The sequence below is a fragment of the Centruroides vittatus genome, unplaced genomic scaffold (assembly GCF_030686945.1).
Source record: "Centruroides vittatus isolate TY-2023 unplaced genomic scaffold, ASM3068694v2 contig_3068, whole genome shotgun sequence".
Taxonomy (NCBI): domain Eukaryota; kingdom Metazoa; phylum Arthropoda; class Arachnida; order Scorpiones; family Buthidae; genus Centruroides; species Centruroides vittatus.
In genome coordinates, this window is record NW_027121971.1 from 522,507 (window position 1) to 548,556 (window position 26,050).

Sequence of the window (26,050 nt, forward strand, 5' to 3'; positions counted from 1 at the left end):
GTTGAAGGTAATCTTGCGTCATCTAAACACTGGTCTGGCAAGCAAAGGATAAATCTAGTTCGACGTTCAACGGTCGAGGCAGAGAAACCAAAATGGATGTTACTACCTTAACAATTAACGAAACGTTCGACAGATACGGAGATTTATTTTACAAAATATCCAGAGAAATATGGAATAATCCGGAGGTATGCTTCGAAGAGGTTCGAGCGCACGAGCTGCTGACCGACAACCTTGAAAATTTGGGATTTACAACGGAGAGGAATCACGTGCTCCCCACCGGTTTCAAGGCCGAATTCGCTAATAATTCAAAAGGTTAAGTAAGATTTTAACATGCTTTTGTAAACCGATGGTTTATCGATTTTGTTTTCTGAAGGTGTTAGGCAGAACCGGTTCTGGTAGGTGTGCAGTGCTTGCACGCACGCGTGAGGCCGATAGTGCACTTTAAAAATAAAATTCAAATATAATTTAATATAGTGATGGGCATGAAACAGATTGATGGTTGCACGACCACCGATGATACAGCTGTGCTCTTTATGGATAGAACGTGTTAAGGTTACACTTACGTAACTCATTGTGAATGGCCGCATTAAATAACTTCTGTCAACTACATGAAACTGCCATAAAACATACCAATAGGCTCTCCAGGTTATGAATTTACTCGCGATTAGTATTTGTGGGGGCGGCCAAATATCTGTCGCACCCAGGCACACAGTCGAAAACAGGCCATAGTGTCGGGAATTCTGGCAACTCTGTAGAAAAATAGTTGTACCGTAAAAACCGGATCGAAAAATACCGCTCTGGATGTTTGAAATTAATAGATCGATAATTTTAGGTCCGGTCGTTGCTATTCTGTGCGAATACGACGCGCTACCAAAAATAGGACACGCCTGCGGACATAATTTGATAGCCGAAGCCGGTTTCGCTGCCGCCGTTGCAGTCAAAGCGGTATTAGAAGCAGATTCTTCGATAGGAGGAAAGGTAATTTGCATATTTATGTACTGAAGACTTTCTAAATATCGTATATAAATGTACCTATTTTACAGCTTGTGGTATTTGGAACTCCCGCGGAAGAAGCTGGAGGTGGTAAAATTCATTTTGTCAAAGCTGGGGCATTCGATGATGTGGACGTGGCAATGATGGCGCATCCGGCGAAAGACAGTATAGTCTTTCAACCTTCCATTGCTTGTACTGATGTAAATGTACATTTTTTTAAAAAAATGTTTACGCTATTTCGAGTTGAAAACTTTAGTGTTTTTATAGATGACTGCAGTGTTCGAAGGGAAGTCGAGCCATGCTTCTGTAAGTCCGTGGTTAGCGAAGAATGCCTTGGATGCTGCGGTTAACACGTACACAAGTATAGGGCTTTTGAGGCAACAGATCAATCCTGAGTGCAGAGTCGAAGGTTAGTCACTTACGCTAGAAATTATACTTAACAGAAAGTCAATATCTCTTTCTTTCTATCATAAATAATGCAATGTCTGGAGTCTTCTATTTTTTGCTAACGTTATTTTCGATAGAAAATTTAATATGGGTTTTTAATATTTTAATTTGTTTCTGTAGTCTACTTTCTGTACTGTAGGATGTAGGCATTCTTTATCTACATATACAGAAACCCGATGCTTTGCCTATAATCCCCATTCTTTATCTACTATTAATTAATGTACAGTATAATGTGTATTGGCTTAATAAACAGATCTATTAGTCAACTTTCAAATGAATTAAATAATAGTAGTTTGATAAATCTTTTGTAATAGCAAATTAATAACAATTAAGAATATTACATAGAAAAATTAATTTTTTATAATGTCTTTGCAAGATCATTTGTTGCAATCCACTTTGCAGATAAAATCAGTGTTCTCGAGTGTTCCATAGTAAATTACAGTGTGCGCATATATTTTGAGTCTTCCGATCAGTTTACAGGCCTGTAAATTGGCGGAAAACATTTATTGTGATTAAACTTATTGCTGGAAAAGCACGAATGGTGTGTTTTATTTGTTTATTTATTTTATCGTCAAATCTCGGGCTATTAAAAAAGTTTTTGAGTTGGTTACTTTTGGGCTACTTTAAAAAACTTTTTGGCTACATACACTAAAAACATCTGGCAACACTGCTTTTTAATCTTCAGGTCTGCTAATATGTCGGAAGTCTATAATGTACTGTACAGCACATTGGCGGGAGAGAGGACATCTTACCATAACCTTAAGACAGTGATAAACATTACTATTTGGAGGCGAGACGCCATGTGCTACCAATAGTTGTACTATTTAAGGAATTCCCACGATGGAAAGGTCTTAGAGGAGAGGTTACTGGGCACTTGTGCAGTTTAGGGGGTACGGCTGTTTGAAAGGTTTTCTTCCATAAAAGTAATCGATTCTAGACTAATGTGACTCGAACGTTTTGAAAACACGTATAATTTTTTTGGAATAATCCGTATAAAATATGCTATAAACAAAAAGTTGTAGGAATACTTACCAAGGAGTTTGCACCATTCGGAGACCATTTGCTTAAGCTTGTTTTCGTCGTGGAGCGGCACATTGTACGGCGGACGCGTACGAAGCGTGTCACGTGACATTTAATGTTTTAATGTCCTATTTATGATAACAGAAAGTCAATATCTCTTTCTTCCTAAGTATAATTTCTAGTGTAAGTGACTGTTTTAACGTCACAACTAGGTACATAGACAAACACTGGGCATTTCTGACATCAATCTTTATTTGGGAATACACTCAAACCTGTTTTTGTGCGATTTGTTTTGTGTGATTTTTTGTGTGCGGTATGTGAATTTCAATCAAATTGGTATACTGCACAAAAATAATTGAACAAAACACATTGCAAATATAAAAAATCGCACAAAAAAAGACCGCACAAAAACAGGTTTGAGTGTATCCTGTTGGCTGAGATGGGTTTATTCCTGAATAAAGATTGATGTCAGAAATGCTCAGTGTCTGTATATGCACCTAGTTGGGACAGTAAAAACAGAGACACCGTTTTAGAATACACAGTAACACCCCGACTCAGTAATTGATTTCTTTTGGTGTGTCTACTACCTTAGTTTGGTTATTGTACTTTTCGTACTTTCAATAACATGCTTAAGAAGTGTTATGACACTGCTTGACATTCACAGCACCCTGATTGAAAACTACCAGCTACAGACCTTCACAATTACACATATCATTGTTTAGTGGAGAAAAATCTTTAGTACTGGGTACCATCACTGGTACTTGTTAATAAAGTTTCAGATTATATTTAATTATGATCATTTTACAGTTGTTATTAGTAAAGGAGGTGAAGTACCCAATGTTATACCAAGCCTGACAGAAATGAAATTTGGTATTAGAGCCCCCGTCATGTTGGAAATGGATGAATTAATCGGAAGAATTAAGACTTGTTGTCAAGCCGGAGCTGCTGCAGCAGGCTGTAATGTCACAATAAAGATGGATGATGTGATTTATGACAGCACATTCTTTAACATACCTTTTGGAAAGCAATTTAAAAAACACGCCGATAAACTTGGTGAGTAATATTAAATATCAACACCAGAAATGCTTTTAAGTAAATCTTTCTACTGTTTTATACAGGATTACGGTTCTTCGAGCATTCAGACATCCCGAATGGTAGTACCGATATGGGTAACGTCTCGCAAGTTGTACCAAGTATCCACCCCATGTTTAGCATAGGAGAAGCTTCTGAACATACTGTAGAATTTACAAATCTGGCAGGAACCAAAGAAGCACATCTCACTACTTTACAAGTAGCCAAAGCCATGGCGTTTACTTGTATCGATATCTTTAAAGACAAAGAACTTTTGAATGAAATTAAGAAATATTTTTCTGAGAATAAATAAGTGAAAGAGTGAAGAGGAGCATGCGAAAACTGCTTTGATGAGCAGCACAGATTGTGGAGTATGCTGTTAAGAAGTGCTTTTGATAATTACGCACACAACAGCAATTCAATACATGAGTGTTCTGTTTTCAAATTGCTGCTCCTGACAATTTATGTGGCACTTAAAGCACTCAAATGTTTCTTCAGAAGTTAACCCATTCCGCTGAGGCATAATTTTCTTGTTCCGGGAGTGTCGTTAATACACTAACAAATTACCAAAGCACGAATTAGATAATTGTATAAATTACTTTATTATTGTTATATCACATTAAAATTGTTCAAGTACAAAATTATTTTTTATTTTTTCGTATATGTAAAAAATATATATTATGTATTCATTACAAAATTTTGGATATATTAGTATATTAAAATAGTTTGGTTTCTGTGTAAGAGTTATAATTTTTTTTAGGAAAGAGAATTATATAGTTGTAAGTAATTAAAATTAAAAGACAATATATGTGTTTTTTGTCTACTCGTCGCAACTACTAATAATTTATTAGGTAATCTAATAAGCATTACTTTGTACTCTACTGTATAACCGTATGTACATGTTTCCTACAATGTTTTTTCTACTGTAAACGTGTGGATCCTTAATTATATTTTTTGTTTGTACTGAAGAACTTTGTGTGCTAAGTTTAAAAATCACAGATTATAAGTCAAGCTCGTTTCCTGTAATCCCCCTTCGATCGAATCTCATAAATACATTTGTTCGCGGAGGTCGATGCGGTTCTGTACAGAGTCGGATCACAAGATTTCTTGTTGGTCCCGGCTGCATCACATAATTGTCATTTTGATGTACCCATTTTAATGTTTAAATTAGGAAATGTAGCCCTCTTGCTACATTTTTTAATCTTTCCCGAAGTTTAAAATTGTAGTAATTCTCATAAAAAGCTCTGTTCGCTGGAGTACGATCTACTGTCCCTGGAGTACGATCTGTGGTCCCTAGAGTAAGACGGATAGTTCGTGTTTATTTTACCATACTGCTGTTGGTTCTTTAACTGTAGTCTTAATGGGATTTCGTAGCCGTCGCTACTGTCTCCTTGATCGGGTAAAAGCTCTAAATATTTGACGGTTTCCACGGGTAGGGACATGTTAACTTGAGGACACGACGTATGCCATATGCCACATTCTAGACCCGTTCTGGTCAAACTGTCGGAACTGTCATTAACCGAAAATGTCCTCCTCCGGTTCCGTCTCCTGTTTATTCTCTTGGCCTGAATTTATGTAAATGTAAGTTACACGTGTTTCTGTGAGAATTTCCGTAGATAAATGAAACTTACATTTTGGTGACGATAACTGTTATCCAAACTAGGCGTGTTTGTACTGGATAATTCCGTGTCGATGTAATTTTCGCCAATCAAAATGCTAGTAGAATCATCGTCTGAAAATTGAAAAAAAAATGTGATCAGTCGAGTAAAATATAAGTTATTTAATGCCCAGAAATTAGATTCACCTGTCGTGACTGAACTACAGTATATGTGATTGTGCACGCTGGCAAATGGTATCAGTCTGTTGGCTGTTGTCTGTCTGAGTTCTTGAAGCCTCTGTAGACAATAAGTAAATGAGGGACGATCAAGAGGGCTATAATTCCAACACATGAGCATCAATTGGTAGCTGAAAGAATGCTTTTGTGTTAGTTTACTTTTAATTTTTAAAACTTTAAAAATTTAAAGATGCATACAAGTTTTCTGGACAATTATCGGGCTTATCCAAGTGTCCTCCCTCTCTAACGTACTGTAAAACTTCTAAGTTGCTCCTAGCTGGATACGGTTGTTGGCCTAACGTCATTACTTCCCACAGAAGAACTCCGAATGCCCTTTACATATACAAATGACATTATTATTATTTGGTTTACAAATATTAAAAGAGAATGGAGGAAATGGGTATTGTGTGTACCAGATATCAGATTGTGTAGTGAATACGCCGTCCATTAGCGATTCGGGTGAGAGCCACCTGACGGGAAGAAGTCCTTCTCCCTCTTTACGATAATAATCGTTTTTGTAGATATCTCTCGCGAGACCAAAATCGCCGATTTTTACTATTCGGTTTGACGAATCGTTGCCAGAAACTAAGCAGTTACGAGCTGCTAAATCTCTAAAAAAATGCGTTTTTATTTTGAAATTTTGAGTTATAAACAGTATTTATTAAATTAAAATATACTAACCTATGTACAAAATGCATTTCTTCTAAATATTTGCATCCGCTAGCAACGTGAATGCATATACTCATCAAATCATCTAAGGTTAATGGACTGGCATATCTCTGGAATATTATTTAATTAATAAATATAATTCTACATGCACTGTTACGAGAGAATACTGCCGAATACTCACCACAGTGGGTCTGTTTGCCCTCAGATAAGACAACAAGTCGCCACCCTCCATCAGTTCCAAAATTATAAAGTTGATATTGTTATCCAAGCAAACACCAAGCAGTCTTAATATATGATCGTGATGAAAATTGCTAAAAAAGAAATGGATTTTATTAAAGTCCATAAAAAGAAATTGAAATAAATAAGATAAATTATTTGTATATACCTCATTAACTTTGCTTCTTTCAAAAATCCCGCTTTTTCTTGATCGGTGGCACCTTTACGGAGTGTCTACGAAGAATTCTTATTAAGCAACTGTTCCGCAAAGTAGTCATAAGCAAATACAAACTTTACTAACCTTTACAGCTACTCTAACGGGCGGCGTACCTTCTCCCATTAACTCGTGAGCGATTCCTTCGAACACTTCCCCGAATGCCCCGCTTCCCAAGAATTTAGTCAACACGATTTGTTCTCTTCGGATCTGTTGTGAGCCCGTCAATTCTTCGTCGGGTGGTGCATCACTGTAATTAAAGTAAATTGTTAAAATAAATTTTGTAAAGGATGCCTTCTCTAAAGTTTTATACTCACCCTAAACCATACAACTGATTGTTTTCATGAACAAAGTTTCCGTTTTGTGGTAATTCTTGAAGAGTAGCGAGCTCAACATGAGGAGAATGGTTCTGAATAGACATCTGCAGCATGGTTTTCTTCTTATTGCTTTGAGATTTGGCTAAATTTGTGTTTTTAATTTAGTAATTGCTACTGTAAAAGTCATACTATGTACATTTACTATAATATACATACCGATACATAAACCAAGAATGAGAAATATCACTATTAATATTACAGCAGCCAACAAAGAAGCAAAAATGATCACCATTTGTTCATCTTCTGGATGTACGAAGCCTATAAAATGAACTGTTTCAACAAAATGTCACTTTAAAGAGGATTTTTTATTATATTATATATATATATTTAATACCTCCGGGTGCGGGAAGAAAAAACTTTGAGCTGACCGCACTGTAATCGCTTGAACCATATTCATTAGTAGCACCGACACGAAACACGTAAGTAACTTTTACCGGCAACTCCTCGATTATCCAGTTTGTACTCGAGGTATTGGTTGCGGTTTTCCAATTTAAAACACTGTCGTCGTCACCTACGGGACTAGAATTGAAACAACACTTTAAATTACAAGTAATAAGTCATTTTATGCATAAATCATAGAAAAAAAATGCTACCTAAACTGTAATTCATAAGTTAGAAATTCGTCATTAAATCTCCTTACTCCTTCCCAAATTACTTGGTAATCTCCCGCTCTAATCTTTCTAACAAATGGCGCACCTGGTATGCCCGGTGTATCTCCTACAGTTTTAAAAATGAAGCCTTTTTCATTTTGAGGATGGATGTAAGTGACATAATGAGGATAATAAGTCAGAATAAGCCTCGCTGTGTATTGAGTTCTCGATAATAAGTTATCGACGGTAAAGTTGTAGAGCATGCCGGGGTTTGTTTGATACGTTTTATAAAAGAACATTTCTTTAGATGCAATCTGGATGCAGAAAGAAATGAATAAATTATCAATAAATGATTACACAAGATTCGTGAATCTTGTGTAATGTATCATGCAGTACCCTTGTAACTTCCAGTGCGTGAGTGTAAATTATATCCACAGGCGATCTCCACTGCAGAAGGAATGATTCTGAGGTGACTTTTATTAGAACTAAATCAGAAGGTAGTTGGTAAGTCGTGGCAGTGGCTTCGTAACTGTCGCTAAACATGTCTCCACTATTGGTATATGTTCTGACCTAGAAAATAATGAATTTTTTATCTTTGAACATTGTACTACTGTACATGAGCCAATAAATAGAGAGGAGCACTTACGACAATGTAATATCTTGTACCGTGATGAAGATATTTTAGGGAGACATTATATTGTTTGTTAAAAAGCGACGATCTGCTAACAGAAATGGCAGATTCCGAACTTTTATTCTTAACGTCGGATCTCCATCTTAGTTCATATCTCAGTGGACCGCTCTTTACCATTCTAGGGGGTTCCCAAGACACATCTATTTGATTAGGTGCGACTGCGATGGCTCTGACGTTACGAACTGGGATTGGACCTAATGTTATATCCAATATTAAAAGATATTTATGCAATGTGAGAAAGTATTGATTTACATACCTCCTTCTTTAGTCTGGAAAACTGTAACTGGACCCACAAGTTCAGTTTGTTGACTATAGAAGTTACTTATGGCCACCTGAACAGTATAATTTGTAAATGGCTGAAGTTTATTAATTGTTATCGTCGTATTATAAGTTTTCTGGAAAGAATAAATTAAAATTTTTGTAAGATTGACTTTTTACAAAGAGTTTTCGAGCTCTTGCAATTTAATTCCTCACCGAGTGTAAACATAAAACTGTATAATTTTGCACGCAGCTCTCTCTATCGGAATAATATTCTCCATAATAAACGGTATACAGAATGGATGAAGGCGACATGTTTTGGCAAGATGAAGGCAACGTCGCGGGTTTCAAATCCAGAATAAAACTAGAGGCGGTGGAAGAAATCAATGAGGCGATTCCATTATACTCTTCCGGAAATAAACATTCGGCATCTACAAAACAGAAGCTGTTGTATAAAAATTTATAATTGAGCAGTGTTTCCTTCAGTTTTCACACACCTGGTAGAGGCTGAAGAGAATCAGCAACTGCCCTAATACCTCTCACTCTTCCCACAACTTCAAATGTGATATCGTAGTACTGCGAATGCTGGGCAGCCGGATCACTAGACACTCTTCTGTTTTTTGGTACACTGTAAACTCTACCTTTAGCAGAATTTGACCAGTATAACTTATTTTTATCGACGGCGATCGAAGTAGGTGGCAATCCTACACCAAAAATCATATTATACTTGTTGTCGAACATGAAAAACTTTACCGTAAATAAGATTTACCTATATCTTTATTTGGCAATGCTGTCAGTAGAGGATAACAAGTGCAGCCTCGAAGATCCGAAGACCATATGTGACCCTGTTCACCGTTTACCCATATGACTTTAGGATCTTTTTCTGTATAGTCGATAGCTATTGCTGATCCTACTCTAGGAGCGACGGGGCAGTTACACTTCTCCCTCTTCGATCTGTGAGTTCTATTGTAGTATAAATAATCGTTTTGTGAAAAGAAGGGACGAACATTTCGTCCGTTGGTATCCGAAATCATCATCTGACCAATACCATTTCTATTAATGACTGTCCAGAATAAATGCCTGAAAATATGTTTGGAAATTTAAATATAGGAAACAATGAAATTCTTTATTATTTTATCATAATTACTTACCCAGCGAAAGGTTCGACTTCAACGGCCGCTACAAATGACAATTTATTGATAAGAGATATGGGTTCGCCATTATAATTCAAATCCAAAACCCATATGCTGCCGACATTATCTTCCACTTGAGTCCAAAACAATTTTCTAGTAATCCAGTCTGCGGTCAGACTCGTGCTCTTTTGCGGAAGATTCCGAATCTGAAAATTGAGACGTTAATCGATATCTTTCGAGCATTTAAAACAAAGATATAAAAACTTACCAAAACTGTATTAGTGCCATTGATGTTAGATGTCATCAAAGAACCATTTTCTTCAATCCAAAACACTTTATCCTCGTTATTCAGGCACGCAACATCGATAGGTGGTGAAACTTTGTTAGACAGCAGCTGTTCTTCCTGAGTGTCGATGTCTGTGACCTTAACCGCATCATTTTTAGCCAAAAGTAGTTTCGGCACCGGTAATTCTACCGAAGTATCCGCCTTGACTATGTCGCTGGGTGGACTGATTCCAGCTTGAGTATAACAAGACACCTAAAAAAATAATTGCCACTTCACCGAAAAACATTAAAATCCGGGGATTTATTCTTATTCTAAATGGTTACTCACTTGAAAATAATAAGTAGTACGAGGCAGGAGATCTGGTAATCGAAATTTCAAAACGGTTCCATTCAGCTTAAAGTCACTCGACACCGAAACGTTGTGTTCGCCATGAGCAAACCAGCAATTGATAAAATAACCGAGAATAATACCGTTTGGATGAACTGGGGGCTTCCATCTGAATTCTGCATCAATTTGATTTTTGTACGGCTCAGGTCTCTTGTATGAGATAAAAACTCTCGGATTTATTGGTTGCGATGGAACTAAAAGGTAAAATAATTAAATGTAAATGTTTTTCTTTAATTAAAAAGAATTATTTGATACCTACCCGACATTGGCGAATGTAAAACAAAAGAAGTTTTTTGAGATGATGCCCAGAATGTAAAGGCTCTCATTTCAATTTTTATTGGTGTGTACGGAGGTAATCTAGTATCGATTGGAAATCGATAAAACGTTTGTTCGGTACTCTAAAAATAGAACATATTCTTCAATAAATTATTTACAAATAATGAGTACAAAGTAAAGGCCAGTTTATAACCCAAAGGCAGTCAGGAGCTTCACGGGAATTGACAAGATATTATCTTGTTTATAGCAGCAACTAACTTGGTGCCATGTGGCATAGGCATCAAATGTGATGCTAGGAGTTGCATCATTAGAAGCAACTGCTAGACATCAAACTATTGTCTATAGTTTGATGTCTAGTGGAGTGAAGACGGACTATGTAGTGGAACTCCCTGGTTGTGGTGCCATGCTGCCTTCAGACCTTAAACTGACCCTCATCCTCTGTTACTTACAAATGTAAATGATTTCCATTCGGTTTCTATTTTCATTTCGTAATAAACGGTTCCGTAGTTAACGCCGCTTTCCAAATTCCAAGTGATATTAAATCTGTCCCATAAACCATTAACTTGTACCTGATTTTCTTGAATTGCATACGGAATTACATTGATTTTACTCCTGTCCTTTCCTAAAAAGGGCACACTTAAAATCTCTCACTTAATTAACAAGATAAAACCATTAAATTAAGGTAATACCTGGTATGTAATGAAGAGAAGGGTCGACGACAGCAAGAGTTTGAAGTTTATAAGACTCCAGTCCTTTTAGATAAGCCATATTTTGTCCTGTTAAATTACTAATGATGGCCTTTTGTCCATCCTTTAACCAAAATAACCTCTCACTATAAAGTCCAAAAGGACCAGAACTGCAAAAAATTCATATTAATACATGTAATCCTAAACATGTAACTGTTAGAAGCATTTATTAAAAATGGAAAGAAATGTTTACCTACACATCATGTGCTTCCAGGGAAGCAATTGTTTCTACATATCTATGTATGTTTGCCTTAATTCTATTTGCAAGCGGAGCTTTGTACAGAGTAGTTCCTTCGTAGCTTCTTACGGTCCAGTAGATGGATTGGCCGTCGTAGTCTATAGCTAATCCTATAACTAAATTTAACGTAGTTATTTTAACCGTTATTTAATTCAGATAAAATTACAGTTTGTTTCAGTCAATTAGCTGCCGGTTTCATTTATTGATATCAGAAAAACAAGAAAAACATGTAAAAACTGCCAAATCCAGTGATAGAAGTGCCAATTTTCTCTTAACTACTTGAATAATATGTTGAATATATGCACAATACATGTTCAAAACTGTGTACAATTAAATTGTGAAGTTCTCATAAATGCGACAATGCATTTCTTTATCAGCAGGTACACAATCAATGACATATTGGAGCCTTCTAACAGTCTAGACTGTTCGAAAGTGCCAATATATCATTGATTGTTGTGCATTGATTGATTTTCCCATGACGGCGGCTAACTGACAGAAACACTCTGCACAGATAATTTTGATTCTTACCATATTTTCCAGAAAATAAACTTGTTTGAAAGTACACTTGATGTTGCACACCATTCAGTCTCGAAAATTCTATGCTATGAGTCGTTGCCCAATATACGTAAGCCGATAACGAATCTACAGTGAGCTCTCTTGCGATGGTAATTATGGGGAAGTGTTCGGGGTCGCTTCCGTCTAAATTTGCTCTCGATATCTGTTTTAAAAAACTCGAGTTTAATGGGAGAAAAACCAATTTGCACATCATCCATTAATAAATTCTTACCATTTGTCTTAAGGGACTAGACCAATAAAGTTTCGGTGCAAGCCAATCTACGGCAATGCTAGTAACATTAGAAAAGCTTGGAAGTGTAGTTAACAATTTGCTTTTCATGTTATATGTATGAATATTACTGTTGTTGGTGACGAGAAATACCATCTGATTATACCAACTGACATCTACAAAAGTCAATTTGATTAACACGCCGATCAATATTATTTGATATCGCATAAATGAAAGTCTAACCTGTGATATGAACTTGATCGAACGACGAAGCAAGAATTAGAGGACTAATGTTATCGCCCAGTAAGTTTGAGGTGGCTAACTTTCCACCAGTACTCCAGATGATGTATGGATATCCAAGAGTTCCTAAAAATATTAAATACATTTTAACTTGATTACTCCCTTAAATGGCAGTACAATCGTATCTTTAATGTTAGCTAACAAAGCGAGACTGCTAGCAACAAATGATAAAATATCCGAAATACTTTCATCCCCAACTAATATCACGCGATCATGGTTATATTATTTTCTTGTCATCTTTGTAATGGGAGAGAGATGGAGATAAGGATATTGTATAATTGTGTCGAAGTATTTCTGAAGACTTAGAACAAACTAAACCCCTAGAATCAACTAGAATTGGAGAGAATCCAGAAGTATTACCTCTCAGACCAACTAATTCTGATTCAATCCTCATCTATTGATCTCTAAGAAGAGATTTTAAAGAAGAAAGGTGGAGGAGATCTGTCTTCTACCTTTCTTCTTTCAAATCTCTTCCTAGAGATCAACAGAGCAGCATCATTGAAAACGTACTGTGGTTCAAATGGTGTACAAACTCAAAAAGGGCAAGTATTGACTAGCCGTTCTTGTTTATTTCAGATGATAAGGGACTGTTTAATCTGAACATGATATCTGCTCAGGAAAAGATGCAACCTGTAATATGACTTATTGAAACCAAATTAGACACACAAGTGCAAAGGAACTTGAGAACACAATTCAGGAAGTCACCGTCCTCTCCACACGCAAAGTTTTAAAACAACTGCATGCAGACAGGCAGTGTGAATGAAAGCATCATGTCAGGCTGGAATAAGCTGAACATGAATGCATTCAGGCATCTTCCAACATTTACTGCAGAAGTCTAATTGGAGAGCCCTTGTACAATAAAGACATCCAAAAATGTCTTCGTTCTACCGATTGGATGTTGTACATGCCACCGGAAGTGCACATATTGAAGTGGACCAAGCACATCATGCCAGAAACTATACAACACATCACCTCTGGTTGCAAGCTCTTGGCACAGACAGATTATTTACACAGACATAACCAAGTAGCAAATATAATACACCAAGAGCTTGCAAAGAAACACAAATTAGCAGACATCCACGAACCATACTACAAATACATTCCACAGACAGTATTGGAAAACAACACGCACAAAATGTACTACGACAGAGCCATAATCACAGATAAAACAATTTACCACAACAGACCAGACATCACACTCATTGACAAACACAATAAAATCACATACATTATAGACATATCCATTCCAAACACTCACAATATACAAAACGCATGCACTGAAAAAATTAGCAAGTACACAGAACTCGCCCAGGAAATAAGGCATCTGTGGAGGATGGATAGGGTGTTTATTGTACCTGTAGTTCTCTCCTCTACAGGTGTCATACCACACACACTACACAAAAGCCTGGGCACATTAGAATTGAATAGAAACACATACATCACTCTACAGAAGGCCACTATATTGAATACATGTCATATTGTGAGAAAATTCCTGAATACAGACACACACACTGATACACTTCTTTAATTTCTGTTTTGGTTACTTGCCTTGACTTTGGTCCGGCATAGTACACAGCCACCGGTGTTAACCGAGTATCTCTCACTTAACCCAACATAATAATAATAATCAGTGCAGAGCCCAAACTGTTAGGAGTTGAAAGTTGAAATTTGGTACACAGTTAGGGTATGTCACGAGAACGCACACTAAGAAGGGATTTTTCGAAATTCCTCCCCACAGGGGAGAGGGACAGGATTAAGTCTTAACACTTCCATCAACAATGGAAGTGTTAAATAACAATGGAGAACAAGAGAAAGCGATGTGCAAGATTTACGAGCTCTGGAGGAAAAAAAAAAGAAAAAGAGTACTATGTTAGAACATTCGATTTTCAAATTTAAACAGATTAGTTCGGTTTTTCTCGACTTTTCTTCTTTAGAACATTTGATGAAAATCGAACGATATAATCAGAACACGTCATGAAAATCGAACAATATTAGAACATTCGATTTTCAAATTCGACCTTTCTTTAGAAATATTTAGTTTGTTGATGAAATTACTTTTTTCTTTTGTGACTATAACGTAATAATCTTAATCTTCGCTATCGTTACTTTTGCCCGAGCAACGCCGGGCCTACCTGCTAGTATTCTTATATATTTACTTACCAGGCTTTAAAGTCTTCCCAGAAAAATCTTTTGACCAAGGTCCTTTTCCACCCGGACTGAAGGCTCGCACTTTTACAGAGTATAAAGTGTTAGGATACAAATTATAAAATATGTAACTGGTACTGCTCACATTGGTTTCAATTTTCTTTATTCCGTTAATGTGATCCAGCAACTGCACTTCGTAAAGCCATTGCTGCCAAGCGCCTTTGCCTGTCGAATAAAATGTTTCAAAGTTAAACTTTAAAACGTGTAATTTTTCTTGTACTAATAAACAAAAATATATTTCTATACCGAGAATGTTTAACAATTTTGGTTTCTTCCAAGAAATTTTTCCAATTTCCTCGTCGAAGATGACTTGTACGTCTTCCACGGGATCTAAGGGAACTAAATAGGATATTTTTAACTTAGCACCTGCTTTCTATAATTCATTATTTAAGAGAAAAAACATGAGCAAACCTGGATACGGTTGAATGTGGGGATGAAATATGTTCAAATTGGAAAAAGGTCCCGTATTCATGAGAAAATACACATTATTCCCATAATATTTATTATTCTGAGCATTATATTCTTCTCCGAAAACTTTCTCTCCGGATTCCCAGAACAGGAGATTGTTATACAGAACGAGACTTTTGACATTAGAGAACATAGGATTTTGAGAATTTTTCCTGATGTCGATCTCATCTGTACCGTCCAGAGACAGGGAGAAAACAGTATTGATGTTGGATTTAGAGATAATTATCCTAAAATTTATGTAATCGATGGTGAAAACAATAGGCTGTTTGCTTTCCAAAATCTTTTGAGTGGTTTGAAGCCACACGGGTCCTTTTTCTAACGAAACGAGGTCAACTTTGTGAAGCGTGGCGAGGTCACCGTTCGTATTGATCCAATATAGAAATCTAGAACAATTTTTTAATTATTATATTAATTTTGAGGTATTGTTTGTTATAAGTACAGTAGAGTCTCTATAATAGTATTATAAAATTGCTTACCCATGATATGAATCTACCATCATGTAAGGCGATCGCATCGTAAATCCTTTGACGACAACTTCGGTACTGTGGCATTTTATATCGCACCTACTAATCTAGGGATTTTTATTAGAAAAAAAGATGATAAAATTAACGAATGTTAACTTATTCAGTTTACTAATATATAAATTAAATTACATTAATATTAATATATTTGAGAAATAGATTTTAATTAATATTGGTTTTTCTGATAAGATGGCATCATACAGGTGCAAGAAAGCTTTAGAGGTGTTGAAGTATGATGCATAAAAGTACAGAGTAAGAAAAGATTGCATTACTATGCACTCACAAGTCATAGTATATGATGTATGCAGGCATTAATACAATACATCATGCTTACATCACTAATAATGTATGATGTAATCACGTTAACATGCATTCACTATAAGTGAAGGAAAGTGCATTCGTATGCTTATAAATGATTTACATTGTAAACATGTCTTTCCTCCATTCATAGTGAATGCATGTTAACACATACACACATATGTTCCTTTCGAGATCTATGTTTATTACAAAGACTCAAACAAATCTTTATAACAATGCATGAAAGTCAGAAAACCTTATATTTTGTTTCTTTTACAAACTCTCAAAGCATTAATAACTTTCCATTACAAGTAATTAACATTAATGTGCCACTTCTGTTTAACAACACACCATATGTATGATGGCAGTCCCATAAGATTATAACAGAGATTTTCTTGTTTATATACGTACATACTTATCATTGTGTTGCATATAGACTAAAAGAGAGTAGTGTATGAGGAGTATAGACTATACGAGAGTATATAATCTCATGCATACTTTAACAGAAATTAATAAATACATAACCATAAAACTAACCTGGTTCTTTTCTACCATATATAATTTATTATTTAGCCAATCCATGGATAGAACTTCTGGTAAAGTTGGCCTCCTGGTAATGATCGTCTTCACATTTTTAAAATCGTTCATGGATATCGAATATACAGACCCGGACGAATCGGAAATGAAAACTAAATTCTGCTTTACGTGTATGGCGACGCCTGTAAGATACATTAAACTTACTCGTCTAAAATTGATTAAAGTATCGATAAAGAAGTGAAAATTACCTTTGATGACGACAAATGGGTTGTTACTGTCATAAACGATATCGGACATTTCCGAGAATCTAACTTTCTGTTTCAGTAACTTTCCTTTGTTTGCCAAGATGAAGAATGGCTGTAGAATATCTGAAAAGGATGTTTTTAATGTTACGAAAAGTGGAGATGATCGAATCCTTTAGAATTAATTCAAATTATAATTCGGCTTTTATCCAGAAGCTATCGGTGCTGATCACTTACAACTCGGTTTAACGAATTAACTCCATGTCCAAAAGTAATTCGGTGCTAGACCTAGAATTGTTGGGACCCTAACACTATAACACAAAACAGGTCCAACCTCTCCACAAAATAATAATATGTGTAAAAGTGTGAAACCCTAAGCTAGACTAGACAAAAGCCAAATTGTGAGTCAGATTTAGCTCTAAAACTTACCTCTACTTTCCCTTTTAGGAGGCGGCGTTTCGATAAATCTGACGTCGGCCGGTCCTTCGCCGAATTTATTCCTGGTGGTGATTGATACATTGTACAAGGTCTGAGGTTTCAAATTATTGAACATGTAGTACAACTCTCTCAAATTACCATTCACATCCTTAACCGAATGAACAAATTTGAGACACTTCCCGAAATTCAAACCGTGGGTTATTTAGAGTGGATTAATACCTTGATGGAACTGTATCCCTTGGGATGTTCGTTAAGGTAGAGCACGTAAGACAAAACAGGGCCATTAGGGAATAAGGGAGGATTCCAACTAATTGATATGTGTGTGGGACTCACGGCAGTTAATCGAGTAATAGTGGGTCTGCTAGCCGGCGCTGAAAAAGCCAATTTTAATTAAATACCGAATTTTCATCTATGCACGAATGTTTATATTCGTTTCTTAAACATTTACCTCCGTAAGGTAACGTCGAAATAGCAACGCTCTCCTTTGATAAAATCGGTGTGTATTCGGGTAGGAGTATCCAAGCTACGCGAAACTGAAAGTATGTAAAATATTATGGTGAGTGAAATGAAAATTAGCCAATGTAATTTATTTGCAAACTGTTATCTGTAAGTTAAAAGTAACAACTGCAAGCATCAAGGCATTTTTTCTTGGGTAATGAGCCTAGTGATTTTGTGCTCGTAGAAATCATTTGGTTTCTGCTTCAGAAATTCTATGACCGTCTTCCACGCCTCTGCATGGCCGCGTTTCTTTATGCGGCGAGTGTTTAGCGAAATGACGTCACGAGCAGTGTTGGCCAATTAGAAACCAGTTTCAGTGTGTTTGCTCTAGAGCTCTTCTCGAGCGCTGCATAAAGAAATGTGGCCCATCTGAACTGCAACCTTTCAGTTCAGTGAATATATGAAAATTGAATGGCAAAGGGTCTGGACTGTAAGATAGGTGATTTGGAATTGCCCAATTAAAGTTCTCAAACTTGTCACAAGTCTTATTAGCAGTGAAAGGATTGCGCCATCTGATGACAAATCTCTGTGCTTATTCTTGAGTTGTTGCAGAGTTTCAGTTACCCTACAGTTGGACAAATACCCCAATGTTGCTAATCATTACTTTTAGGTAACAGTTTGCAAATTAATTACCTTCACTAACTCGCCCTAATAAAAAGTTCTCACTAAAATAGTTTAATATAAATATTACTTACCTTATACTTTACATAAGGATGCAAGCCTTCTATTTTAATCTTTGCAGTGGTCAGAGGATAATCGGGTCGATAATATTCCCAGGTCGTCGAGGGAAAATCGTACCTCCACTGAACTAAATATGTTATGTTATCATATGACGCCTTAGTCCACTGAATGGTGATGCTGTTGTTGGTTGGTAATTCGGCAGATAAAACGGGAGCCGCCGGTAGGCCGATCTGGTCTAAAGTCACAAAATACATTTAAAATATTGTCTAAAATTCCGATTAATTTTATCGGTCTAGAAGCACATACTTTTGAGATTTTGTATGTAGGACGTTATAGCGAGGTTACACCCCAAAATACAATATAAAGACTAAAAAAAAAGAAATGTAATGGTGTAAAAAAAATATAAAGAGCAATTAAATTATATAAATTTCATTTTAAAAAGGCTCACCCCAATTTGGTATGCGTGAGTTTTGCTTTGCTATGAGAACAAACAAAAAAAAAAACAAACAATCAGGGATTATTACATTATAAATTTAATTATATCTACATTAATTATATTTATACTTACACAGATATCATGACACAGAGGTCCATGCCCTTCTTTCCACCTTTCACAGCCGTAATGACACTAAATTATCAAAAAACATTTAATGTAGCTCATTAAATAGCCATTTAGCTCTTTAATTTAGAAGTAAATTAGTCAAGAATGCATTTTTAAGAGTGGGAACGTTCTCATCTTTTGCTTCTGCGACAAACAGCAACATAATACAACGGGAAAGCGTTCGTCGAGATAAGTGAAATGCATTACTTGTTTAGTAATTTAAAAATTTCCTTACATAAAGACATTATGTGAAAGTAGCAATATATTAAGAGACGAGACTACAGAATTTTCTATTATTTCTCTAAAGGCTTCTACTGTAAAGGCTCAATTGGAAACTGTATTGGACCCTCAGAAATTGCATGTGATTTGACTCAAAGCTCCCAACTCTGCACTGTCGTACGTCTAGCCCTACGTCTCATCGCCCGACTGCACCACTGCGGGCCTTTACGCATATGTAATAAAAGGATTTGGTGTCCTGTCAACACTAATACCTTTCCTCATGCCCATCAGTGTGTCAGAGAGGACAAAAACAATCAAACTCCAGCAAGACCATCGAGAGCTTATATGGGGCCAGGGATTGAGTAATCTCTTTTGCCTATTTGTGGACCCTTTACCAATGTTTCTTTATCAATAAAAAGTAGTCTTAAAGATTTTATTTTCTGTAAGTAAAAATAATAGTAATTTTTTATAGGGATAGGAATCATTACGGGCAGTATTTCTTTCAAAAGCATTCATGGGACATTATTTTACTTTACTGAGAGGGTGACAAATGCAATGGGCCAGTCAATTTATATATATATATATATATAGAGACAATAATCCTTTATGCATTTTTACATGAGGTTATATCAGAGTATTTTTCAATCTCTGGGTAATACCCCAGACTCCATCCTGAAAGAAACCCTGATTACAGGTCCCTAAGTCTTCTCCAATCCCCAGCTCCTCCTCTCAATGGCCTCAAACACTAGCATTCTTATTGATGTCTGACCGACAGATTGCCCGCACAGAGTTTCACAGGTTTTCTTCCTACATCTAACACCTAATTGGGTTCAATTTCCCTACAGAGTCCTTCCGGAAGGCACTCCACTGTGGCATAATACTGTCACGTTACATTGCCTTAGCCTATCAAACCAAATCAAGAGTGTGTTTTAACTTTCTACTCTGCGGGCTACACCAAGAGTCCAGCCAGGCCCAGTCAATGGCGAGGTACAAGTCCAGAGGTAACCGGGGCGGACAGTCCCGAAAAACTCCCGTCACTCACCCAGATCGCCAGCGGGCCCTACCTCATTGAAGCCAAAAAATGAGGGCATTAAAATTCGCATTTCCCATCAGATGTCGCCACCGTCTACGAAACCGACAACCTCCCCCTGTAACAGTAGGATCCAGATGCAATTTAATATCATTAATTCGCCGGGAACTCTTAGAATATGTTTAAAAATTCTTCAAATTCTAAAGCCCACTCGACGAAATATGGCATAATTAAGTCAAACCGTAACAAGCGCCCTATTTTCAACCCCCACGTGACGTCTAAAAATAGAAGCAAATGGAATTATTCCCTAAAAAGTAACGCGGCAAGGGGGGAAAAGGGGGAGAGAAGTGTCGCGCAGTTTTTGACATAATAATTCTAATGATTTCGGTGTCAAATTCGACCTCCCCGCTAATTATCGTGTTGCAATCAGCGCCACAGCGGCAGAGAGGTGAACGAACTCCCCCGTCCTCCTCCGTTACAGCAGGTGGCAACACCGAAAACACCGCTTCCTAGATAAATTGCGCCCCCAAGCGTACGGTACAAACATCCAAAACGTTAATTGCAGCGCTCCTCTGTCGTCGTTAGGTCTAAAAAAGTACGCAAAAACCTGCGGCACTTTTGAATCTGCCTCCCCCTCCTACCCGCGTAACCAAGCAATAAACACAATACTCCCCTTGTGTCTCGGTATTCAAAAATTAAGGAATTTAATTAATTATTATCGGGGCTTTAAAGAACTTCTCTTCCGTCTCTCGAGTAGTGTGCACTCGTGTGTGTGTGTATATATATATATATATATATACAGTATATATATATTAAAACTATACTTGAAGCGTTACCGGGAAGGAACGATTAGAAAACAATGGGAGGTATTGAAAGGGTGGCACTTCATCCGCCCATTTGCAATATGCAAAATATGGCAGCCGGCACGTATGCCCGTCAGTAAAAATTCATATTAAGTTACCCAGATACTTAATTATCTTCGTTCCAGTCTCATTAGGTAGAGGTAGAGGGGGGAAGAGAGTTAATACTGTTAGTGTATACATGTGAAGCACGCTGCAGTGTAAAGTTTTTCTAGGAAACCACTTCAGATTCCATAGCTGGGACGGCCGCGACCACTTCACCCCATCTTAAATTACACTGATCAATCAATACCTCAAGTTGCTTATCTCCAAAACGGACAAAGAACAGTTTTTTTTTCTGGCCCCCCCTCTCCTTGAGCTTTGTCACTATTGGGTATCAGTGACTCGGCTGTTGTATCGGTTCAATCGCGCATTTGTCGCGTTAGCGCATAGAAGTGTCGCGTTTGTAATGCGACACTTCTATGCGCTGCGACCCTCCCCCGCCCTTTCTAATAAAGAAAACAATGGCCCGTGTGCTGGATGTTACGTTCGGACTGTGCTTTTTTAACCTAATAAGGAAGTTACCCATTACAAGGGTAATTAGCCGATCCTACATCCACGTTACATCACGACGCGCAGCGGGTGTAACTAGATTGGTTTTCAAGTAACATAGTTCTATTCAAGGACTTTTAGTTAAACACTGACAGTGATTGGTATTATCAGACGTTTAATTTTTAGATATACAACAGGCTTTTGTACAAAAAAGGAAAGAAGAAAAAAAAAAAAACACGTAATCACGAGTATCTCTTCCAATTTTGTGATGGCGCCCGCAGTAAACACGGTGTGACGTTTTTTAAAATTCCTATGACGTAGCCGGCGTATCGATTTCTCGATGATTTCGAATCTTGTGTCGACACAAGCGTTTAAAAATTCAAAAATTGCCTGTTTTATTCGGTATTAAATGACGTCACGAACGTTTAAAAATTCAAAAATTGCCCGTTATATTGTGACGTCAAACGCGTGTCGATTTTCAAAAAATTTGTAAAAGCTTCCGACGTCACACTACATTTTTACTTGGGCAAATTCGGGAAACGCGTAACACTCGAATCGCCGCGTTTCTATTCCGGATACACTAAAAGTAAACATGTTTTCTATCTTCGTAACACTTCTATTTATGAAGATTATCGTTTACTAATCGAGAAACACAAAAAAATCATTATGTTTACCCCCTTACAAAAACAAAATGAAAGCACAATCTGTCGTTTATTGACACGGCATACCAGTGAAAAGAGGTTTACAATATTCCTCACCCTATTGGTCGTTCCAAGGTCTAAAGGACACCATCCAAACGTACCGGATGGCTACTAAAAACGATTTTTAATCGAGTGACATTGTTTGGCCTTGGTGTTTGACCGATATTTGTCAAACATTTTGTAACTTATAAGCGACTCCTTTACCCTAAAATGGAGGTTAAAGAGGTTCCTTCCTTAATATCCCTGACGCCTATCCATCACGCGATGACGCAAATCGACTTAAGATGTTTACGATGGATTGAGAAATTGCAATGTTTTGAAGATGTTCCCTACGATAAACAGCATTTTTTCTTTTTTAATTTGTTTCCTGACTGTTTCCTTCCTTTAATTTCGGGTCTTACCTGTTGCAGCTTGCAGGTGTCGTTGCAGTTCAACTGAAAGCTTCTTTCTGTAGACACCTGAAAAAGAAAAAGTTCGATTTTTTTTTGTATGGTTGAGGACGTTTCTAGTGTTAAAAAAAGCGCAACACGAGTTTTAAAACACTAAAAATAACCCCCCCCCCAAAAGTAGACCTGGATTATGAAGGAGGTTTAAGAGCAGTTTTCGTATGGTTAAGCACGTTGCAAGTGTTTAAAAAAGGCACCATACGAGGTAAGATATAAGCTTTAAAACACTAGAAATCACCCCCAAATGTAGGGGAGGTTTAAGAGCAGTTTTCGTATGGTTAACCACGTTGCAAGTGTTTAAAAAAGATACCATACGAAGTGGGGGTATGGGTTTAAAACACTAAAAATCACCCACGGAAAAATGGATGAGGATTATAAAGGTGGGTTTAACGTAAAGATTACAGTTTAAACACGAGCTTCGGTCACGAAAATCGTAAACACCAGCGATCACGTGCCCGTTTTGACGCGCGGTAAACGCAGCAAGAGCCAAGCGGGAAGAAGATTCAAATGTCAAGTAACTAAATCAAAATATTCGACAATCTTAATTTTCTGATAGATGGTAACACTATACGATCCGAAGGTCATTCACGGACTGGTAAAGACGTCACAATTTTCGACAGGAAGCGCAAGAATGCAGCGGCAGAAAAAAGAACCCGCGGGCTATTTTTAGACTCGAGCCGCCAAAAACGCATGCAAAGCGTGCGTAACCCGTGGCGCAGGGGCGAGCTGGAGCACCAAAGTAACGTTTTTCCGCAAAATTTTCGACATGGCGCTTGCGTGTTTGACATACGATCCCCCGTGCGAATGTCTGGTTATTAAAAGAAACATATAAGGACATACAATCCATCTGCAACGTAACGAAGCTAACTTTCCAAGAACTAGTCGCGTAACCTTGATTTACGCATTCCTTATCTTCAGATCCGTGGATAAGTGACTTCGATCCGCCATTTTGACGAGAGACACTAGCCTTTTTGCAGTTCAGCCCGGCTAGTGCCAGTTACTCTGGTGACGGGTGACGCTGGCGCGCAGTTGAAAACCATTCGATGTGACATATCTCCGAGGGTCGGAGTCGTCACGGGTCACGAGTTAGCAGCCGATAAAGAGATGATGAATTGGAAGCATGAGGGGAACTCGCTTATCAATGATCCCAGGATCGTGAGGTCGCGTGCTAGAAAAACGTTACACAAGGAGCTACTTTAGCGCGGGTGGGGGGGAAGAGTTGGCCTAAAATTCTGGCACGAGATGCCGCATGCAACGGTTATGCAATCCATGCTCCTGGGTGTGTAAACTGGAGTGCGTACGCGGGATTTTTCTGTGAAACACACGCGCAAACGGCTGCGATGATCGTCGATTCTGTGGAGGAATGGATGACGAATGCCGGCGCAGATTTCGTATGCAGATTCAATACGGTGATTTTTGTATGCAGTTTTATCGATTACACAGCGATTCTTGTGGTGTTTTAGGAGTTCATCCATATAACACTACAGTAAATAAGAGCTTAAGACTAGTTTTGCACGGTATTTCATGCACGAATATACGTTTTTCGTGATGTTTTTTTGCAGGAATCTACGTTTTGGGTGGTATTTCATGCATGAATCCACCTTTTGCGTGGTATTTTATGCATTAAATTACGTTTTGCATGGTATTTTATGCATTAAACTACGTTTTGCGTGGTATTTTATGCATTAAACTACGTTTTGCGTGGTATTTTACGCACGAATGTATATTTTACGTGATACAATGTATTTTACGCACGAAGCCTAGAATTCACAACGAAATCTGCATAAAACCTACATGAGGATTTTGTGTAACTTTAATTATAGAGAAATAATTAAAGATTAAAGAGAAATATTCAAAACTGTACACAGATTACTGCGAAAATATACATGAAACGGAAAGTCAACGCCAAGTAATTCTACGAAACAATGCATAATAAACACTGTACAGATTATTTACGGTATATTTATACCACGTACGAAATTTTGTCGATTAAACCCAAACTCTTGTTGCATGTTGTAGGATAATACCGTGTGAAAACGCTATTCTTACAATATTCCTGGTAGACAGTAACCATAGATCCGTAAACAAACTGTCAAATTACAGTGGTACGTAGTGTTTTCCTAGTGTTCGAACTGATTAGAAACGCCAACACCAAGCCACCGCATCAATTATTACTCATAAAATGTACCAGAGAAGACGTTATCGGATTACATAATTCTAAGTTTATGCATCGGGAAATATTTACGGTATCTGAGAAATCGAATTCTGCGAAAACAAAACTGAAAGGCATATTTATAAAACTCTTTACACCAGTTGCTGTTTAGAGACAATGCGATCCTTGAACAGACCGCCGGACTTAAACAGCTGGCTTTATACAATTTGCAATTAACAATATGCTCATTGTGACGCGTGTGCGGTTGTGTTTTCCAGATAAATGATATCCAGAAATACGATTACTAAACCTTTTCTGTGTGATATCACACTATAAAACACGTCACACGAGGCTACGCTCGGGTTTTTTTTTTTTTTTTTTTTGGTGGATTACGGAGGTTTTAGTGTTTTCTGGAATCCGCCAAATTTGGAATCCAATCCTTGCCACGTTTGACCTTAACCTAAAATTCGATGGCATATTTTCGTGCGCCGGACGGACGGACGGACGAACGGGAAGCGTACTGGAGCGCTTTTCTTCTTTTTTTTTTTCGTTATCTCGGAGCACGATCTTCAATAAGAGGAAGATCGCGGTGGCGTAACCATTCTATAATTAACCTCTTTCTTTCGCTGATTAATTAGAATTAAAGAGTATCTAAGTACAGAGGCGCGTACAAAATGTATCTGTTGTACTCGTTAATAAATCTACATCTTTGCTAGTGTTTAGAAAACATTTATGATTGACGTCGAAAACGCCACTTTTCTAAAAATTTTCTCTGACAATTGAAGAGGAGAGGGATTTCGTGTGTTACGTTAAGCATTTAACGTTTATAGTGCGAAACAATGCGAGAAGAAACGTAGCTATATATGGAGTTAGCAGTTTGCACCCCACTCTGTAACAATATCGGATTCTTGGAATTTATATAGAACACACACACACTGTTTTGAAGAAATCCCGGTCACACCCTTGTTATATTTTTCTTTATTTTTGAGTGCTAAATCATTCGTCAACTCGGAATCTTTTAAGATTTTCTCAATTAAGAGGTTCAGAAATCACACTTAAGTCGTGTTTCCAGGAAGGTGACGTCTTTTGGCTC

At 37.3% G+C, this 26,050-nt stretch overlaps 2 protein-coding genes across 2 annotated transcripts in view; one reads left to right on the forward strand and one right to left on the reverse strand.

Moving 5' to 3' along the window:
- On the forward strand, nucleotides 1–4,272 carry LOC136972981 (xaa-Arg dipeptidase-like). The gene is made up of 6 exons (XM_067267661.1): nucleotides 1–312; nucleotides 833–978; nucleotides 1,044–1,193; nucleotides 1,261–1,402; nucleotides 3,268–3,513; nucleotides 3,579–4,272. Exons 1-6 carry the CDS (start codon nucleotides 93–95, stop codon nucleotides 3,842–3,844), a joined length of 1,170 nt encoding a protein of 389 aa, XP_067123762.1. The 5' UTR covers nucleotides 1–92; the 3' UTR covers nucleotides 3,845–4,272.
- LOC136972978 (proto-oncogene tyrosine-protein kinase ROS-like) overlaps nucleotides 4,110–26,050 on the reverse strand; it is a 25,201-nt gene continuing 3,260 nt past the window's right edge. Inside the window, exons 3-45 of the mRNA XM_067267657.1 lie at nucleotides 22,761–22,817; nucleotides 18,986–19,045; nucleotides 18,866–18,895; nucleotides 18,724–18,784; nucleotides 18,432–18,652; nucleotides 17,687–17,771; nucleotides 17,458–17,609; nucleotides 17,230–17,386; nucleotides 16,807–16,926; nucleotides 16,559–16,740; nucleotides 15,680–15,774; nucleotides 15,147–15,586; nucleotides 14,982–15,074; nucleotides 14,691–14,900; nucleotides 12,474–12,596; nucleotides 12,234–12,406; nucleotides 11,975–12,164; nucleotides 11,406–11,562; nucleotides 11,152–11,318; nucleotides 10,912–11,084; nucleotides 10,446–10,584; nucleotides 10,127–10,380; nucleotides 9,782–10,051; nucleotides 9,532–9,719; nucleotides 9,150–9,460; nucleotides 8,878–9,084; nucleotides 8,597–8,811; nucleotides 8,379–8,517; nucleotides 8,078–8,316; nucleotides 7,828–8,001; nucleotides 7,435–7,745; nucleotides 7,176–7,360; nucleotides 6,998–7,099; nucleotides 6,782–6,923; nucleotides 6,552–6,714; nucleotides 6,420–6,484; nucleotides 6,216–6,345; nucleotides 6,047–6,144; nucleotides 5,779–5,976; nucleotides 5,564–5,698; nucleotides 5,336–5,496; nucleotides 5,163–5,263; nucleotides 4,110–5,096 (exon numbers count right to left, since the gene is read on the reverse strand). Of these exons, the coding sequence (XP_067123758.1) occupies nucleotides 4,764–5,096; nucleotides 5,163–5,263; nucleotides 5,336–5,496; nucleotides 5,564–5,698; nucleotides 5,779–5,976; nucleotides 6,047–6,144; nucleotides 6,216–6,345; nucleotides 6,420–6,484; nucleotides 6,552–6,714; nucleotides 6,782–6,923; nucleotides 6,998–7,099; nucleotides 7,176–7,360; nucleotides 7,435–7,745; nucleotides 7,828–8,001; nucleotides 8,078–8,316; nucleotides 8,379–8,517; nucleotides 8,597–8,811; nucleotides 8,878–9,084; nucleotides 9,150–9,460; nucleotides 9,532–9,719; nucleotides 9,782–10,051; nucleotides 10,127–10,380; nucleotides 10,446–10,584; nucleotides 10,912–11,084; nucleotides 11,152–11,318; nucleotides 11,406–11,562; nucleotides 11,975–12,164; nucleotides 12,234–12,406; nucleotides 12,474–12,596; nucleotides 14,691–14,900; nucleotides 14,982–15,074; nucleotides 15,147–15,586; nucleotides 15,680–15,774; nucleotides 16,559–16,740; nucleotides 16,807–16,926; nucleotides 17,230–17,386; nucleotides 17,458–17,609; nucleotides 17,687–17,771; nucleotides 18,432–18,652; nucleotides 18,724–18,784; nucleotides 18,866–18,895; nucleotides 18,986–19,045; nucleotides 22,761–22,817 (7,206 nt within the window). The 3' untranslated portion in view covers nucleotides 4,110–4,763. The remainder of the gene's footprint in view (nucleotides 5,097–5,162; nucleotides 5,264–5,335; nucleotides 5,497–5,563; nucleotides 5,699–5,778; nucleotides 5,977–6,046; nucleotides 6,145–6,215; nucleotides 6,346–6,419; nucleotides 6,485–6,551; nucleotides 6,715–6,781; nucleotides 6,924–6,997; nucleotides 7,100–7,175; nucleotides 7,361–7,434; nucleotides 7,746–7,827; nucleotides 8,002–8,077; nucleotides 8,317–8,378; nucleotides 8,518–8,596; nucleotides 8,812–8,877; nucleotides 9,085–9,149; nucleotides 9,461–9,531; nucleotides 9,720–9,781; nucleotides 10,052–10,126; nucleotides 10,381–10,445; nucleotides 10,585–10,911; nucleotides 11,085–11,151; nucleotides 11,319–11,405; nucleotides 11,563–11,974; nucleotides 12,165–12,233; nucleotides 12,407–12,473; nucleotides 12,597–14,690; nucleotides 14,901–14,981; nucleotides 15,075–15,146; nucleotides 15,587–15,679; nucleotides 15,775–16,558; nucleotides 16,741–16,806; nucleotides 16,927–17,229; nucleotides 17,387–17,457; nucleotides 17,610–17,686; nucleotides 17,772–18,431; nucleotides 18,653–18,723; nucleotides 18,785–18,865; nucleotides 18,896–18,985; nucleotides 19,046–22,760; nucleotides 22,818–26,050) is intronic.

Bases quoted from the DNA above. Each gene is read 5' to 3' on its own strand.
- LOC136972981 (XM_067267661.1), top strand. From the start codon at position 93: ATGGATGTTACTACCTTAACAATTAACGAAACGTTCGACAGATACGGA. The intron at 1,194-1,260 runs GTAAATGTACAT...GTGTTTTTATAG, and splicing joins CTTCCATTGCTTGTACTGAT to ATGACTGCAGTGTTCGAAGG. The intron at 3,514-3,578 runs GTGAGTAATATT...TGTTTTATACAG, and splicing joins AAAACACGCCGATAAACTTG to GATTACGGTTCTTCGAGCAT.